Raw genomic sequence first — 17,023 nt, forward strand, 5'->3', positions numbered from 1 at the left:
CTGCGTCCCAGGTTTTGATTCCGGACAGCTGTTGCCAAAGGGCACCTCCCGAGTGGGAAATGGGAGTGCCGCGTCGTTGAAAGCCGCACAGCAGCCGCAGACGTAATGCGTCATTCCACCAACATTTGCAACAGGAGGTGATAGACCTTGTTTTGAAGATGTTAGGCTGGGGCGCCTGGGTGGCTCAGATGGTTAAGCGTCTGTCTTCGGCTTAGGTCATGATCCCAGGGTCCTGGGATCGAGTCCCGCATCGGGCTCCCTGCTCCTTGGGAGCCTGCTTCTCCCTCTGCCTCTCTCTCTCTCTCTGTCTCTCATGAATAAATAAATAAAATCTTTAAAAAAAAAAAAAAAAAGAAGAAGATGTTAGGCTGGGCAACCTCTTTCCAGGAGCTTCTGAATCCACCATGTGGCTTAAGAGCTTTCTTCTTCATGAAGGATATTTTTAACCTGTAACACCAACTGGGCCTGGTGTTTGGGAGGATGGTAGTTTTTGGATAACTTTCTCGATTTCTTCCATTGTTACTGGTCCGTTAGGTCCTTTCTTCTGCAGTCGATTTTGATACTGGATTTCCTGAAATATCCAGGCTCCGTGACAGTCTTGCCACAGAAAGAAAAATCAAATAGGCAATGGCAGCCATCTTTCTGCTAGATCATGCCACCACAGTGCCCAGGCCAGTGAGCGAGCCGCGCTGACTGTGACCAACACCCAACACCCCCCCCAAGTGCATTTTAAAATATTATCTACTTTACAGAAATTCATTTTGAATACAAATGTAGAAACACCTTAATAGAGTTTATTGCCTCGAGTTGTTGTCTCACTAACTGATCAGTTTTATGTTTTGTCTTGAAAGATGGACCCTGTATTGTCAACATCAGTTCCAGTGTACTCGTTGAGACTGGATAAAGAATATGAAGTGCGTGTGAGATCCAGACAACGAAATTCTGAAAAATATGGCGAGTTCAGTGAGGTGCTCTATGTGGCACTTCCTCAAATGAGCCCATTTGCATGTGAAGAAGGTAAAAGATTTAAAATGGCAGCCAACATGGCTTTTGTTAATAGAGTAATACATTGCCTCCATTGTCAGGGTGTTGTTCAGATCATGATCCATTAGCATCAAATGTCAGGGTGAGAGACCTCAAGGTCACTCTTTTTAACAGATATTATTCATTACAAAAGTAGAAGGAGAACTTAGTCTGTGATGATTCAATTCAGGAGATGTCCGGGGGTAGATGTAAGTTAGAGAGGGGAAGATGCATTAAGGTATCAATGGGGGCTCTCTCTGGATATCAGAATTTCAGATGATTTTTTCCTTTATACATTTCTATATTTCTAAAGATTTCTATAATGAGTTTGTTTTGCATTTATAGTCAGAAAAAAAATGCTTTTCAAATGCATAGTGAAGAAATACTGGATCCATATGGATGGATGGATATGTAACATCTAAGAGAAAGCCTAATATTGTGTCCGCGTAGGTAGTCAATGGCAGCTGCTTATTGGCTTTAGAAAGGTTAGATATGGCTTTTATCTGGAGACAGGCTTAATAAGTAGCATGCTAGTCACGTGCAGAATGACATGGAGTATTTGAAGATCCTATATAAGAAAAATACAAAGATAATTCAAGTTCAAAGAAATGAGATCTATGAATTCAGAATAAAAGAATTCAGAGACAGAAATAAAGAAGTCTGCTTAACAATGAACAGTAAATATATAAAATTATCACTCCCACACGGGTATTAGCTGTGGTGCTTCTACAGTGAAGCACAGAAAGTTTACAGGGCTATGTATGAGGAGCTGAGGCTTGCTGATGAAACAGTCACAAGCTATGGAGAAATTAAATTTCTCTTTCTGCATTGATGATGCTACAGATAGAACCCATGATACTAGAGAGTGCTTAAATGAAAATGCCTGTAGCACCGTTTTTTCTAAGCTCTAGTTAACAGGCTTGTTCTTTTAAACAATATTTGATACAATGAAATTCTGATTTAAAAGGTACATTTGCAGGGTGCCTGGGTGGCTCAGTCGGTTAAGCGTCTGTCTTTGGCTCAGGTCGTAATCTCAGGGTCCTGGGATCAAGCGCCTCATCGGGCCTCCTGCTCAGGAGAGTCTGCTTCTCCTTCTCCCTCTGCCCCTCCCCCTGCTTGTGCTCTCTCTCTCTCTCTCTCTCTCAAATAAAATCTTTTAAAAATACTAATAAAATAAAAAGTAAAAAAATAAAATTACATTTGCCACACACCCTTGAAGCTGATTGTGATGCCATTTAATTCAATTAAGCATAGATCTTTTAACTGGTTCTTCCTTCCATGTTTAAAAAAAAAATGAAGTTCTAGCTTTGTTATGTTCCTGAATATGGTATTGATATAAACTTACAGGTATCACAAGATACAAAATGGCATTCTCTCCTCCACTAATTCTTTGTAATAGCCATCATATCTCCCTTGGGGATTTTAATAACTGAATAAGAAAATAAATATAACAAAGGAATATTACAACGTAAAATCCTACTTTTAATAAAGCAACATTCAAGTAAATTCCACCTGTCTTTTCATGTAAAACAGATAACCCTGATGAAGAGGTGGAGTAAAGGGAACCCTCCTGCACTCTTGGTGGGAAGGTAAATTCGAGCAGCCACTCGGGAAAGCAGTATGGAGTCTTAAGAATAGAGTATTAAAACATGGAGTGTTGGGGCGCCTGGGTGGCTCAGTCGTTAAGCGTCTGCCTTCGGCTCAGGTCATGATCCCAGGGTCTGGGATCGAGCCCCGCATCGGGCTCCCTGCTTGGCGGGAAGCCTGCTTCTCCCTCTCCCACTCCCCCTGCTTGTGTTCCCTCTCTTGCTGTCTCTCTCTGTCAAATAAATAAATAAAATCTTAAAAAAAAAAAAATGGAGTGTTAAAAATAGAAATGCCATACAATCCAGTAACTCCAATGAGTTAAAAATAGAAATACCATAGAATCCAGTAACTCTACTATTGGGTATTTACCCAATGAAAACACCAATTTGGGGGTGCCTGGGTGGCTCAGTTGGTGAAATGTCTGCCTTCAGCTCAGGTCATGATCTCGGGGTCCTGGGATGGAGCCCTGCATCCAGGTCCTTGATCAGCAGGGAGTCTACCTCTCCCTCTCCCTCTGCCCTTCCCCACCTCTCTCTCTCTGTTTCAAATAAATAAATAAAATCTTAAAAAAAAAAAAAATGGGTGCCTGGGTGGCTCAGTTGGTTAAGCAACTGTCTTCAGCTCAGGTCATGATCCCAGAGTCCTGGGATCGAGTCCCGCAGCAGGGAGCCCGGTTCTCTCTCTGACCCCACCCCCTCTTGTGGTCTCTCTCTCAAATAAATAAAATCTTTAAAAAAAGAAAAAGAAAACCCCAATTTTATCCATTCACCTACTGATGGACATTTAGGCTGCTTCTATATCTTGGCTGTTATAAATAATACTGCAATGAGCATGGGAGATAGATAGATAGATCACATCTTCTTTATCCATTATGGAATATTAGCCATAATAAGGATGAAATCTCACATTCACAACAACATAGATGAAGCTAGAGGGTATTATGCTAAGTGAAATAAGTAGCACAGAGAAAGACAAATACCCTATGATTTCATTTATATGTGTAATCTAAAAAACCAAAATAAATGAACAACAAAGCAAAACAGAAACAGACTCATAAATACAGAAAACAAACTGATGGTTGCCAGAAGGGAGGACATGTGAGAGGACAGGTGAAATAGATGAAGGGAATTAAGAGGTACAGACTTCCAGTTACAAAATAAATAAGTCACAGGGATGAAAATTACAGCATAGGGAATGTAGACAATGATATCATAATAACGTTGCATGGTGACAGGTGGTAACTACAGTTATCATGGTGAGCACTGGATAATGTATAAAATTGTTGAATCCCTATGTTGTACACTTGAAACTAATAGAACACTGTTCATCAACTATATTTCAGTTAAAAAGTGGAGAACACTGGGAACTTACTGCAGACAGCTGGTAGGCACTTGGTCTTAAGAAATGAAATTGAAGTTTTATGAACAGATTGCCCCAATTCTGCTACCAAGTAGAAGATAGGAGTCCCAGTAGTGATCTATTTCTATCAAAGGATATTTTGTAAGCTGTAAAATATATGTCTGCATGTCTAAGAAGTTTCAGTCATGATTCAAAAATAGAACTCTGCCCCCATCCTTTTGATGGATCCTTAGTCTGGAGGATAAAAAATTATTACCATACGTAAGATAGATAGATGATAGATAGATGATAGATAGATAGATAGATAGATAGATAGATAGATAGATAGATAGATAGAGAGGGAGGGAGGGAGGGAAGGGAGGGAGGGAGGGAGGGAGGGAGGAAGGAAGGAAGGAAAGAAGAGTGGAGGGGAGGGGAAGGGAAAGGAGAGAAGGGGATATGAGGAGAGGAGGAAGGGAAGGGAACGGAAAGGGAGGGAAAGAGGGAGGGAAGGAAGGACCAAGTGGACATCATTTGGGTAAAGTAGTAAATTGACAAACAGCATTTTTTTCTAGAGCTGAATCTCTAATGATACATCCTGAACACATAAGGTGCTTAAAACAGTTGTTGTGGACTTTTTATATAAACATGGATTGTGCTTAAACTGTTTGCTTTTTCTTCATTTTGGTTTTTTTTTCACATGTGAAAAAATTTGAAGAAGTGGACAGAAACGTTCATGAAACAGAAAATATTCCTACATCATTACATTCTGTTATCAAGAGAAATCACTGACTTTACTAGATGAATACAAATTAAGAAATATTTTTTATGTGAAAAAAAGAAAGTGAAATGTAAACGTCAGCTATTCCTAATTCTATGAGTGAGATAATATTCTTGTGTGTTTCAGATTTCCAGTTTCCATGGTTCCTAATTATTATCTTTGGAATATTTGGGCTAACGATGATATTATTTTTATTCATATTTTCTAAACAGCAAAGGTAGGTGTGAAAAAGTCTATTTAGATGTTTTTGCCAGGGTTCAGATTTTCAAATGTGTTTCCACTTGTTATTTGATATTTCCTTTGCAAATCATGAGTGAAAATTTTAATTAATGCAGTAAAATGTTATCACTAGTTATACATTTACCACTTTGTTGTGTTCATCATAGAGAATTCCTGGGTGTCTGTTCTATCTGGGAAGTTGTATAGGACATTAGGAGGCTGAGGCTAGTGGCCACACACCTTGTGATCGGCACAAAACTGTCATCTCAGAGCTGCCCCTTGATCTCTTCTAAGTCCTAAAGGAACTGGCCCATTCATTCTAGGACAACGAGATGGCACTGAACCTTTAGCTAAGTTGGACACAGTTCTAATAGACAAGCAAATGTAAGTGGCAAACGAAAGCCACCTAGATAATTCAATCTAATAAAACCATTTTAGACTTCATAGGATGGTGTTTTCAAGTAAATCTGGGTTTTATTGAAATTATTAAATTTTATTTAAATTATTACAAATAACCCACATTTGTAAACACAGCTAAAATTCTAAGTTTAAAGAGATTCTCTTCTGTATTCTTTTGGTGTCCCAAGACTCAGGTCCCAGTTATTCTGCCACTGCTGTTTGATCTTGTTTGAGTCCCTTAACCTCTCTGGGCTGCATGTTCTCATGGGTAATAAAAGCATGTTGGAGTATATGACCTTAAATTTCCCTGAGCTGTATGAGTTATCACTCTATTTTTCTTCCTGAAGGAAATTCCACACAGACTACAGGAAATTGTAATACAAAATATAGGAAAAGTTACCGGTACCAACTGCAAATTTTTTATATTTAGAGTATTTTTCAAGTCCCATGGGTTCATCCTGCCCCTTCTCCTAGAACAAGGGTGACTAACACTCCCAGTTTGCCTGGAACTTTCCTGGTTTGAGCACTGAAAGTCCTGTGTCCTGGAAAACTCCTCAGTTCCAGACAAACCAAGATGGTGGGTCACCCTACCTAGAATTGTAGACACTTTCTTCAGCTGAAGCCAAGAGGCATCTGCAAATCAAAACAGGATCTATGTGAATACATTGCAAAAGCTTTTTAATTAGAGTTGCATCTCCAGTTCTGTAATGTAAACCAATGGGAAAGCAAAATTCATTCTGCAGAATTTCATTTTGCATCTAGCTGCTTATTTTATTTTATTTTAAAGATTTTATTTATTTATTTATTTATTTGACAGAGAGAGAGAGCACAAGCAGGGGGAAGGGCAGGCAGAGGGAGAGGGAGAAGCAGGCTCCCTGATGAGAAGGGAGCCCGACTCGGGGCTCAATCCCAGGACCCTGGGATCATGACCTGAGCAGAAGGCCGTTGCTTAACCAACTGAGCCACCCAGGCGCCCCTGCATCCAGCTTTTTAGCAACAATCTTTTATAAGCACAAGTATTATAAGGCAAGAAAATACAGTTTCAGTTGTTCGGGGTAAAAATAGTAAACACATTTATAGACTCTTAAGTAATTTATGTATTTAAGTAATGCCAACAACAGAGGAGCCAAATTGTTGATTAATTTGAATGTATTGATCTGTACAGTTGATGGGCTAATTTACATGTAACCACAGTAGATAGACCCACTATGTATATAAAGTAATTCACTCTTAACATTAGCTGTCAATTTTGAGTCATTGTGAAGGCCAGGTAAATTTGCTACGTTGTTTAATTATATTAGCTAACAATATTTCAAAGAAAAAATAATTCACTCAACAAAAAGGATTTTAAAGAAAATATCTTAACCTGTGTATAAAAGAGTGTTCCCTAAGGATAATGAAGTTCTTAACTTTGACGCTTAGTCAGAATTACTGAGTTGTAAAATTGTTCTGAAATCTTTATTGTACTCTCAAATTTCCTGTACTAAATTAAGTTCTTTGTAGAAAAGAATTAGTTTTGTTCTTCCATTTGCCAATAAAAACCCTTGTCATGGTCTCAGTTTCCATGTTCCAGTGAGAGTAGGAAATGGGAGAAAATAGTTGTCAGCAGGTGTGGAAAGAACACGAAGTTCTAATCATTAAAATGATCCTCCAAAGAACAAGATACTTACGTCAGCCTTCCCCAGAACGTTAGGGCTCGAAAGGGCTTCAGGTCCTGCCTGTTGTTTGAAGTGTTGAGTATGTGCCACTTTTCCCTTTCCAGATCATTAAGAATCAGCTGTAGCAAGATTTATAATGTAATTTGGATTTGAATAAAATGATAGCGGAGTCACAGAGTTTCGTGCCAGGTTATCCGTATTCTATTTTCAGTCATTGCCACCATACGACATCCCAGCCTTTGAGCTGTCACTAACCAGGAAAGAAAGAACTGGCTCGGCCTAAAACAGAAGTGGCAAACTGGCCACCCAAAAGCCAGACTCAGCCTGCTAGATCCTAATGTGTCATAAATTTATGTTATATGGACTTGCTACAAAATGTTTACACGCTAGGGAATTTCCACACAAAAATCCAGATTTCCAGGGGGATCTTTACCAACTGAGAGATCTAGTGAAACTCAGTTGCATGGCAACCTGTGCTGAAACAGAGGACCAACCATTCCATTCGGGATGACTTTGCAACAGGCCTGCTTCATTCATTTGTGTGACCCGCTTGGGCCCTGAAGGCTGCGGGGCCCATCACCCTGGCAGGAAGCCCACCGTAACGCCCAGATACCTAGCATGTGCCTAAATGCATCATCCTCTGCAAAAGCAAGAGGCACACATAACAAAGTCAAGCATCAGACGTTCGGGAATCTTTGCTTCCTGTCATTACAATTGTGTTGCATTTTTCTATGTTTTTGACATTTAAAATATTCATTTAGAATAACACAGCAGGATGACAGAGGGCAAAGGGCCTGGGGTTTGGAGTTAGGTTCTTTGGATTTGAGCCCAGCTGTGCCAAAAATTAGTGTGTGATTTGAATACATTCCTTAAATCTCTAAACCTTTCCGCCGATAATGTTACCTGCCTCCCTACTAGTTATAAGAATTAAGTGTGTGGTGTATGGTTGACAAACTTGTTATATTAAAGGGCCAGAGAGTAAATTTTTAGGCTTCTGGGGCCATGCAGTCTCGGTCACAGCTCCTCAGCTCTGCCACCATGGCTTGAAAGCAGTCGTAACAATGTGTAAACTAATGAGTAGGACTATGTTCCAAGAAAACTTTGTTTACAAAAACAGAGAGCAGACCAGATTTGGCCTTCAGGCCATCTTTTGCCAGCCCACAGGTTAATGCAAAATATATCTTATGGAGTCTGGGTTATCAGAGGCATTCAAAAAAATGGTAGCAGTTATCATTAATAATTTGTGTTTTTCCTATATCTTCTATTCATTGGTACAAATTTGTTTTAACACTTGCCCCACTAAGTAAACTTAGTGGAGAGCTACTTACAGCAATTTAAAAAACAGAATTTGGCTTATTCCTTGGTTAGGTAAAAAGGCAGATAGAAATATTCAGAGAATGGGTTCCCTATTGAATAGACTAGACTGTCTATTCACATTAAGTGGAATATCAGCTAATGTCCCGAAAGCCAGTTTATCATCGCTGCCCGACAGTGGCATCTCTGAGTGGTAGGGTTTTTTAAAAACAATCAATGAGTTGACTGGAATAGCTAATCTCTGAGCTTTTTTCCAGAGCTACAATGTTAATTTTAAGACATAAATTCTAGTTAGACTATTAACGAACTAGGTAAGTGAAGTATTCAGATTTATTCAAGAAGTGTTTATTGAATACCCTACGTGCCAGGAATTGTTCCAAGTACTAGGGATATGATAAAGTGCAAGACAGGCAGAATAGACATTGAAATGAATTATGGTCAAAAAATAATTTAAAGGGGCGCCTGGGTGCCTCAGTTGGTTAAGCGTCTGCCTTCGGCTCAGGTCATGATCCCAGGGTCCTGGGATCAAACCCCACAGCAGGCTCTCTGCTCAGCAGGGAGTCTGTTTCTCCCTCTCCCTCTGCTTGCCACTCCCCCCCTGCTTGTGTTCTCTCTCTCTGTGTCAAATAAATAAATAAAATCTTTAAAAAATAATAATTTAAATATTTAGAACAGAAATTTTAAGTGCATCATAGATGCACTTAGTTCTAATTTAGTCTTTCCCAAATGTAATGAACCCTGCAATGACAACTGGTTTATGAGGTCATCTTAGATAATTTTATAATTAACATGAGCCATACGGTGCAAACTTAGCTCAGTTCATCCTTTTTTGAGGGTGCAAATAATTTTGACTTCATGTGAATTGGCTTTTCTTTCTTTCTTTCTTATTCTTTCTTTCTTTCTTTCTTTCTTTCTTTCTTTCTTTCTTTCTTTTTTCTTTCTTTCTCTTCTCTGCAAATTACTGACGAGATGTACATTAAAATTACCATTCTTATAGACGAAATGGAAATTGGCCTTAGATGGAATCAAATTTCTCATTCCCAAATACTAATGCTGGCTTTCAATAAAGACGTAAGGGAAAAAAGATTTTAGGAAACCATGTTTTATTTAAATTGACTTCACGTGAGGGCTTTTTTTTTGTTGATTTTTGGTTTTTTTTCTTCTATAGTTTTTCCTTATCATTTACTATTTAATATTTTCTTTCTCATACTCCACATATATGGAGCACCAGAATATTTGGAATAAGTAATAGTGCCACCAATATTTTATTCCTATCTTTTGAAATAAGAGAATGTATAATTTTGCAGATATGTCAAACCAAAATTTCATTTGTTTTCAAGGATTAAGATGCTGATTCTTCCCCCAGTTCCAGTTCCAAAGATTAAAGGAATTGATCCAGATCTCCTCAAGGTACTTAATAAATTATCTACATGATGGATAACACTAATCAAATGCTACCTAAAGACCTTTGTCTTCTGTTGAGAGCTTTTGCAAGCTATATGTATCATGTTCCATTTTTTAACCCCTCTGGAGAAAAATGTTTCAAAATAACGTATCTTAAAATTAGGAGAATGTCTTGTATATTTAAAAGTTCTATACTAATGTGTTTTTTATTATATGGTTTTGTTACTATTGATCTTATTGTAACCACAATTTTAGTCTCTGAGTGTTGTCAAATCCTTTAATCATTGTGAGTTTCTTTTCATAGATTTCATTTTCTTTCTGCTTTCTAGGAAGGAAAATTAGAAGAGGTGAACACAATCTTAGCCATTCATGACAACTATAAACCTGAATTCTACAACGATGACTCTTGGGTTGAATTCATTGAATTGGATATTGATGACACAGATGAAAAGACTGAAGGATCAGACACAGACAGACTTCTCAGCAACGACCATGAGAAATCACTTAACATCCTTGGGGCAAAGGATGATGACTCTGGACGTACCAGCTGTTATGAGCCTGACATTCTGGAGACTGATTTCAATGCCAGTGATGTGTGTGATGGTACGTCAGAGGTTCCTCAGCCACAGAGGTTAAAAGGGGAAGTAGATCTCTTGTGCCTTGACCAGAAGAATCAAAATAACTTACCTTCCACTGATACTGCCCCTACCACTCAGCAGCCCAGTGTTATCCTGGCAAAGGAAAACAAACCAAGACCACTTGTGATTAGTGGAACTGAGTCAACTCATCAAGCTGCCCATCCTCAGCTGAGCAACCCGAGTTCACTGGCAAACATCGACTTTTATGCCCAGGTAAGCGACATCACTCCAGCCGGGAGTGTGGTCCTTTCCCCAGGCCAAAAGAATAAGGCAGGGATATCCCCGTGTGACAGGCCTCCGGAAGTGGTCTCACTCTGCCAAGCAAACTTCATCATGGACAGCGCCTACTTCTGCGAGGCCGATGCCAAAAAGTGCATCACTGTGGCCCCTCACGCCGAGGTTGAATCGCGTGTAGAGCCAAGCTTTAACCAGGAAGACATGTACATCACCACAGAAAGCCTTACCACTACCGCTGGCCGGTCTGGGACCGCAGAGCGGGCTCCGAGCTCGGGGATCCCCGTCCCGGACTACACCTCCATTCACATCGTTCAGTCTCCACGGGGCCTCGTGCTCAATGCGACTGCCTTGCCCTTGCCCGACAAAGAGTTTCTCTCATCATGTGGCTACGTGAGCACAGACCAACTGAACAAAATCATGCCGTAGCCTTGCTTGGATTTCCCACAAGCTACGTATTTAATGGTGAAGAGTTGGCTAGGGCCTGAGTGCTTAAACCAAAACGATGTTTAAACCTTTCTGGGGGCGATGAGGGGGTGGATTCTAAATGCCTTTTCCTGAATTGTTGAAACAGAATATTAAAAAAAAAAAGAAGAAGGAGGCCTAAGCAGATAGATATTCCTATTGTGAATTGTAAATATTTTAAAGAATTGTCTCAAAGACTGTTTAGTGGCACTGATTGTCTTGTTAATGTGGGTGTTAATTTTGTGATACTAAGCATTGAATGGCTGTTTTTAATGTATAGTAAATCATGCTTTTTGAAAAAGCGAAAAATCAGGTGGCTTTTGCAGTTCAGGAAAATGGAATGCAAATCAGAGCACAGGCTATTTTTTTTTTTTTAAATAATTGGGAACTAAAATTATAGGTAGGAAGGCAAAAAATAGTTTGGATATGTAAAACATTTATTTTGACATAAAATTTATAAAGATATTTTTAATAATTTACACTTCAAGCACGGCTATTTTGTATCACACTACACGCTGTGTACTGTAGTTCATGCAGACCCGTCTAAAGAATGTAGCGACTACAGTCTAAAGCTGGTTTGCTGCTTGGTCAGTATACCTAAAGAAAAACAAATAAGCAGGTTAGTTTTTTACCAGGCCCTTTTTATACCTCCCCAAACTCCTTAAACAGTTCTAAAATGATTGTAGTTACCTGCATTACTGGAACACGCTCATCTTATTTAAAATTTTTTTTTCAAATATTTGTTAATTGAAAAAAACTTTCAGATGGATGCACAGGTCAACTTGTCGTGAACCGAAACAGTCAGACAAAAAACTCTTTCTTACCTGAATTTTGGTTCATGTCAGAGAGCTCCACAGTAGGAGAGGTGGAAAGGATAGCCAGGCCCGGTGGGCAGGCTGCTTGGGTGCTCCTGTTGTATGGGGAGGGAGTTTTTAGTGCGGACATGATGATCATGAGAGGTAGACCCCAGAAGCTCTGCAGTAGCATCTCTTCAGACATGACTTGATTTTATTACATGGTTACCGAAGAAGGGAATAAAGTACAAGAAGCATTTGGTAAGTTGAAGTAGGTCGAAGCGAAGTTCAACCAGATCATGGAATGAAAAGTTCAAGAAATAGGTTTTTGTTTCCCAGCCGATAGCCAGACATATACCCACTCGTCCTGGTAACAAGAAACAGAAGGAACAAGATTTTAAATCCCCACAGAGAAGTCAAATTTTTCTTAAACCCATAGCGGAAACTTTCTTCCTCACCAAACCCTTTCTCGGGTTTATTTAAAGTAGCAAACGAAGAAGTCTCCTCATTTTTTATTTCCCCTCTGAGTGGCTTGGCCTCAAAGCGGGTAGTCAGAAGGAAGAGAAGGGGCCTGAAATGATGTATAAATTATTGTTCAATCCCTTAGTAACCTCAGCACCATTCTTAGGAGCGTTGGGATTGCTCCCCAAAAGGTTTGTCAAAGGAGAAGAATCTCATCTCACTGAAGAATGCTTCTCACTTTAAGTATTTTTTTTTTTTTACATTTAATGAAACTTTAAAGTTAGCTGTAACTTAAATAGTATTTGCCATTTAGCTCAGACCTTTTTAGGAAACAGGCTTAATGGTTGGTAATTTTAAATTCCCTCTTTCTTGCAGGAAGGACAGTGAAAAGCTAGAACTGGGTGTTCCAAGTTCAACATGTTACTTTGTAATAAGTGTTTAATAGGTTTTCTGCTACCTTGCTGCTATGGTTTTCTCTAAGAGCTACATAATTTAGTTTCATATGCAATTTCATCAATGTAGAACCTAATTCAACTTAAAACTGTGTGCTTGGGAAAACTATCTTACTATTTCACAATAGGCTGACAACAATTTCTATAGCCAAAAATAGCTAAATACCTCAATCAGTCTCAGAATGTCATTTTGGTACTTTGCTGGCCACACAAGCCATTATTCACTAGTATGACTAGTTGTGTCCTGCAGTTTATATTTAACTTTCCTTATGTCTGTGGATTTTTTTCCTTAAAAGTTTAATAAATTTATTTTCTTGGATTCGTCGTGGCATGCTTCTGCTGTCAAGCACCCACATGAAAGGCGCCCTCAACCAGACCGCAGACCCTTCAGTTCTCACTGGAAGGGGGGCTCGGCACGATTGGCTTCAGCACATTGGCAGGGGATGTGGAGATTTTTGCGATGTGCTGGCAGCTCCCTACCTCTCTTTTCTGAGGCAACAGGAGCCCAGCTCAAAAATATTATTCTGGCTTGCCTGGACTGTGCCTTCTCCTCAGGCTGCAACACCCCACGGGCGGAGGCTCTTAGAGCCATGTTGTGGATGTGTCGTGGCTTGCGTGACATGGGGGAGCGGGGGCCATGAGGAGGAAAACACATTACCTAAATCGAGCGTTGTCTTTTTTTTTTTTTTTAATTTTTTCTTAAAGATTTTATTTATTTGCGAGAGAGAGAATGAGAGACAGAGAGCATGAGAGGGAGGAGGGTCAGAGGGAGAAGCAGACTCCCTGCCGAGCAGGGAGCCCGATGCGGGACTCGATCCCGGGACTCCAGGATCATGACCTGAGCCGAAGGCAGTCGCTTAACCAACTGAGCCACCCAGGCGCCCTCTAGAATGATTTTATTTTTCTTATTTATTTTTTATTTTTTTTAAAGATTTTATTTATTTATTCATGAGAGAGAGAGGCAGAGGGAGAAGCAGACTCCCTGTCGAGCAGGGAGCCCGATGCGGGACTCGATCCAGGGACTCCAGGATCATGACCTGAGCCGAAGGCAGTCGCTTAACCGACTGAGCCACCCAGGCGCCCTCGAGCGTTGTCTTTAAGCGACATTTCCAGCTGGAGCATGTTGCCTGGGAGGAGGGAAAGCAGCTCCTCCCGTACCGTGCACACATGGGCACCAGTCGGTCTGTCAGACTAGCTACTTGTCCCCGCGGGAAGCACGGGAGTCGGGCCTGGGTGGGGAGGCTGGGCCGGTAGGCTGTGTAGGAGCCGGAGGGAGCAGCAAAGCCCTGAAGCCGATTCCTCCTCGGGAGACAGGCTCCAGGAGGGTTACCTAATAAACCGCAGTCTCTTGTGCGGGCGCCGGGTCCCGAGACGCGAGCATCTGTGACAGCACTGAGAAGCCCACAGAACAATTATGTGTTGCTACAGCAAGTTGGGTGCAAACTGCCACAACTCTTCGTTTACACTAGAGGGTTTATGTTCAATACGGAAATAATTCCCTACCCACTGCATCTGCCCTTTTGAGCAACTATTACCTGAAAGAACCAAGGGTGAAGGGGCACCTGGGTGGCTCAGTTGGTTAAGCGACTGCCTTCGGCTCAGGTCATGATCCTGGAGTCCAGGGATCGAGTCCCGCATCGGGCTCCCCACTCAGCGGGGAGTCTGCTTCTCCCTCTGACCCTCTCATGCTCTATCTCATTCTCTGTCTCAAATAAATAAATAAAATCTTTAAAAAAAAAAAAAAGAACCAAGGGTGAAGCCTTGGGGTTTCCTACTTCCGTGTTTGGAAATATGGTTTAGAACATCATCTCCCCTCTGTCACTAAGATATTGGAACATACACTGCCTTAACATTTACAAAGCCAGCAAAAGCTCACCACTTTCAGCACCAAACGTGTGTTTCTTCCATATGCTTTACAGAAGTCAGCCTTGTGATATTACAGGCTTATCGTTCACATGAGGCCCTTCGAGGTGTCAGGAGGGAATGGGGAGGAAGCCTGTTTACTTCCCTTGGATTGAAAGAGCACAACCCTTCCTGTGACAGAAGATTAATGACATGTTGAAGATGGCTACACATGTGTTTCTGTATGTAAACTTCTCAGTGGTTCTACTAAGACACACGAACACTGAAGTCTATTCACAAGTTATAGTACTTACATATTTACATAGTTTTACATCAAAATACTAAATGTTTATGTTCTCTGTGCAGGGTAAGAAATAGGGGGGAAATTGCACATTACTTAAATCCAAATGCTTTAGTTTAGAATCCAAGATTCTACATATTTGCTCAGTCTTCTTTGCGAGCATAATATGTAAAGGCTGCGTATAAAGGGTATTGCTTCTGAGTAAGAATTTGACCTTCGGTTTAAGCTCTGTTCTCTTGGAAATCTAGTAAGAGTATTATGCCAATTATATTAACATAGGCAATTAACATCTGCCTATGCCTCTTCCTGCACCTGAAAAGTTCCCAATTAACCCAACCTGCCTGTCGGAATTTTCCTCATCCTTCATGGCCCAGCTCAAATGCCTCCTTCATGCAACCTCCATTTCCCTTCAGCTTAAGTGATCGTTCCTGGCTCTAAACCATTTTTAATGGTGTTCATAACACTCTGGTCATCAGCTCAACTAACAGCCACGTAAGATGGATTTACCAACGTGTATTCTGGGGCATAACTGTTCTCTGAAGTGTTCTTATGAGTAATTCTGTGGTCACATAAGTTTGGAAAACATTTCATACTATACTTCCTTCTGGGAGAGCCGGTGTGTCTCTTGACATTTTAAAGCTTCTGCAACACACACACACACACACCTGTTTAAATTTAACACATCATTTCCTACTTTATTTAAGAACGAAAAACATAATGGTGAAAGAATACCCATTATTGTATCTATTAACATTTGGGAAAAGTTGCTCTGAGAATTCGTAGACCTAACATGAAATAAAGTTATAATGAATTTCAGTTGAATCTGAACCAAGCATCTTTATGTGATGCCATTAAACTTACTTTCCCCATAAAACTTCTTAAATAAAAGGCAAAGCAGCTACCTCTTTGAAATAACCACAGATTCTTTGCAACTCAGATATGTATCTGTTTTTCATATATGGAACGAAATTTTCTAAGAGCTCGGAAGTCGTAGAGCGTTCATTGTCTTCTCTGTGGCAATGACTATCTCCTTGCTGAAACAGACTGCATTTCCTGCCTCTTCACTGGAAGAATGGAGGATGAGGATGAACACATGGGACTTACCACCAACATCAACAAAGTCTCAGTCTTCCTTGGCACACCTAGTTTTGTCTGAAAGGTTTACAACACTGAGACATGATTATATCACTCTCCATGAAGAGGAGCATATTTTGCTGTAAAACTACAGAATAATATGTACCTGGTATTACTTGAACAAAAATAATTCACTCCTTACTGCTGTCTGCTGAGTTAAAAAAAAAAGTATCCAACAGAACTTCAAACATAATAGACTTTTACACAGTAGTCCCAGGAAGCAGTCTTTGTAGGATATATAGAAAAGCAATTTTCTATTGATTTTTTTTTTTAAAAAAAAGAATCTGTATATGAATCGTTCTGTAGGCATTAAGAGATTTTACTACTTTTGAGTCTTCCATAGGACCATGGTGATTTCATCCTGTGCCTCTCCGCTTTGCTCCATGTTTGCTGCGGGCCACTGAATGGGACTGGACCACAGACCTACTCCTTGCACTCGTGATACAGTGAATTGGGGTAGGTCAAATTTCTTGATACTCTCTGCTCCCTTATTTACCAAAGTACCTCCAAACTAGGCTGTGAAGGAAGGCGTGATTCATGGTTCCCTTTCAGTCACCAAATGTGGGGGTGTAAGAGAAGAAGCAGACCCCAAGTATTCATTCCCTGCCCATGAACTCAGTGCTTCCAGCTGACAATCCCCCAGAAGACCATCAGGGGCTGGTAGGTAAGATAAGCTAGTAGGCTGTGCAGGCCACCTCAAGCCTGATCCATGTATGGGCAACACCTCTCCTGGGAGGCCAGGGATGGTCCCGTTCTGGGGCCCAACAGCCCAGTCATTGCCTCTCTCTGGACCTTGCTTTGCCCATTTGTTAAATGTTCTGGGCAGATAACCCAGAAGTGTACCATTCAGTATAGTAGCCACTAGCCACATGTGTCTTATAAGTATAAAACACACGCTGGATTTCTAAGACAGTACAAACAACAACAACAACCATAAAATATCTCATTAATAAATTTGTATTTTGATTACACGTTGAA

General features: G+C 40.4%; 1 protein-coding gene and 1 pseudogene across 3 annotated transcripts in view; one reads left to right on the plus strand and one right to left on the minus strand.

Moving 5' to 3' along the window:
- The window catches only part of LOC118006435, a 1,256-nt pseudogene extending 739 nt beyond the window's left edge, over positions 1–517 (minus strand).
- LOC118006412 (growth hormone receptor) overlaps positions 1–13,087 on the plus strand; it is a 257,995-nt gene extending 244,908 nt beyond the window's left edge. For all 3 annotated transcript variants that reach the window (XM_034999068.1, XM_034999066.1, XM_034999067.1), the window contains exons 7-10: positions 852–1,017; positions 4,856–4,946; positions 9,660–9,729; positions 10,053–13,087. In XM_034999068.1, the coding sequence (XP_034854959.1) occupies positions 852–1,017; positions 4,856–4,946; positions 9,660–9,729; positions 10,053–11,024 (1,299 nt within the window). In that variant the 3' untranslated portion in view covers positions 11,025–13,087. The remainder of the gene's footprint in view (positions 1–851; positions 1,018–4,855; positions 4,947–9,659; positions 9,730–10,052) is intronic.
- The last annotated feature ends 3,936 nt before the right edge of the window (positions 13,088–17,023 follow it).

The sequence above is a fragment of the Mirounga leonina genome, unplaced genomic scaffold (assembly GCF_011800145.1).
Source record: "Mirounga leonina isolate KUSES-001 unplaced genomic scaffold, KU_Mleo_1.0 Mir_96, whole genome shotgun sequence".
In the NCBI taxonomy this organism is placed as follows: Eukaryota; Metazoa; Chordata; class Mammalia; order Carnivora; family Phocidae; genus Mirounga; species Mirounga leonina.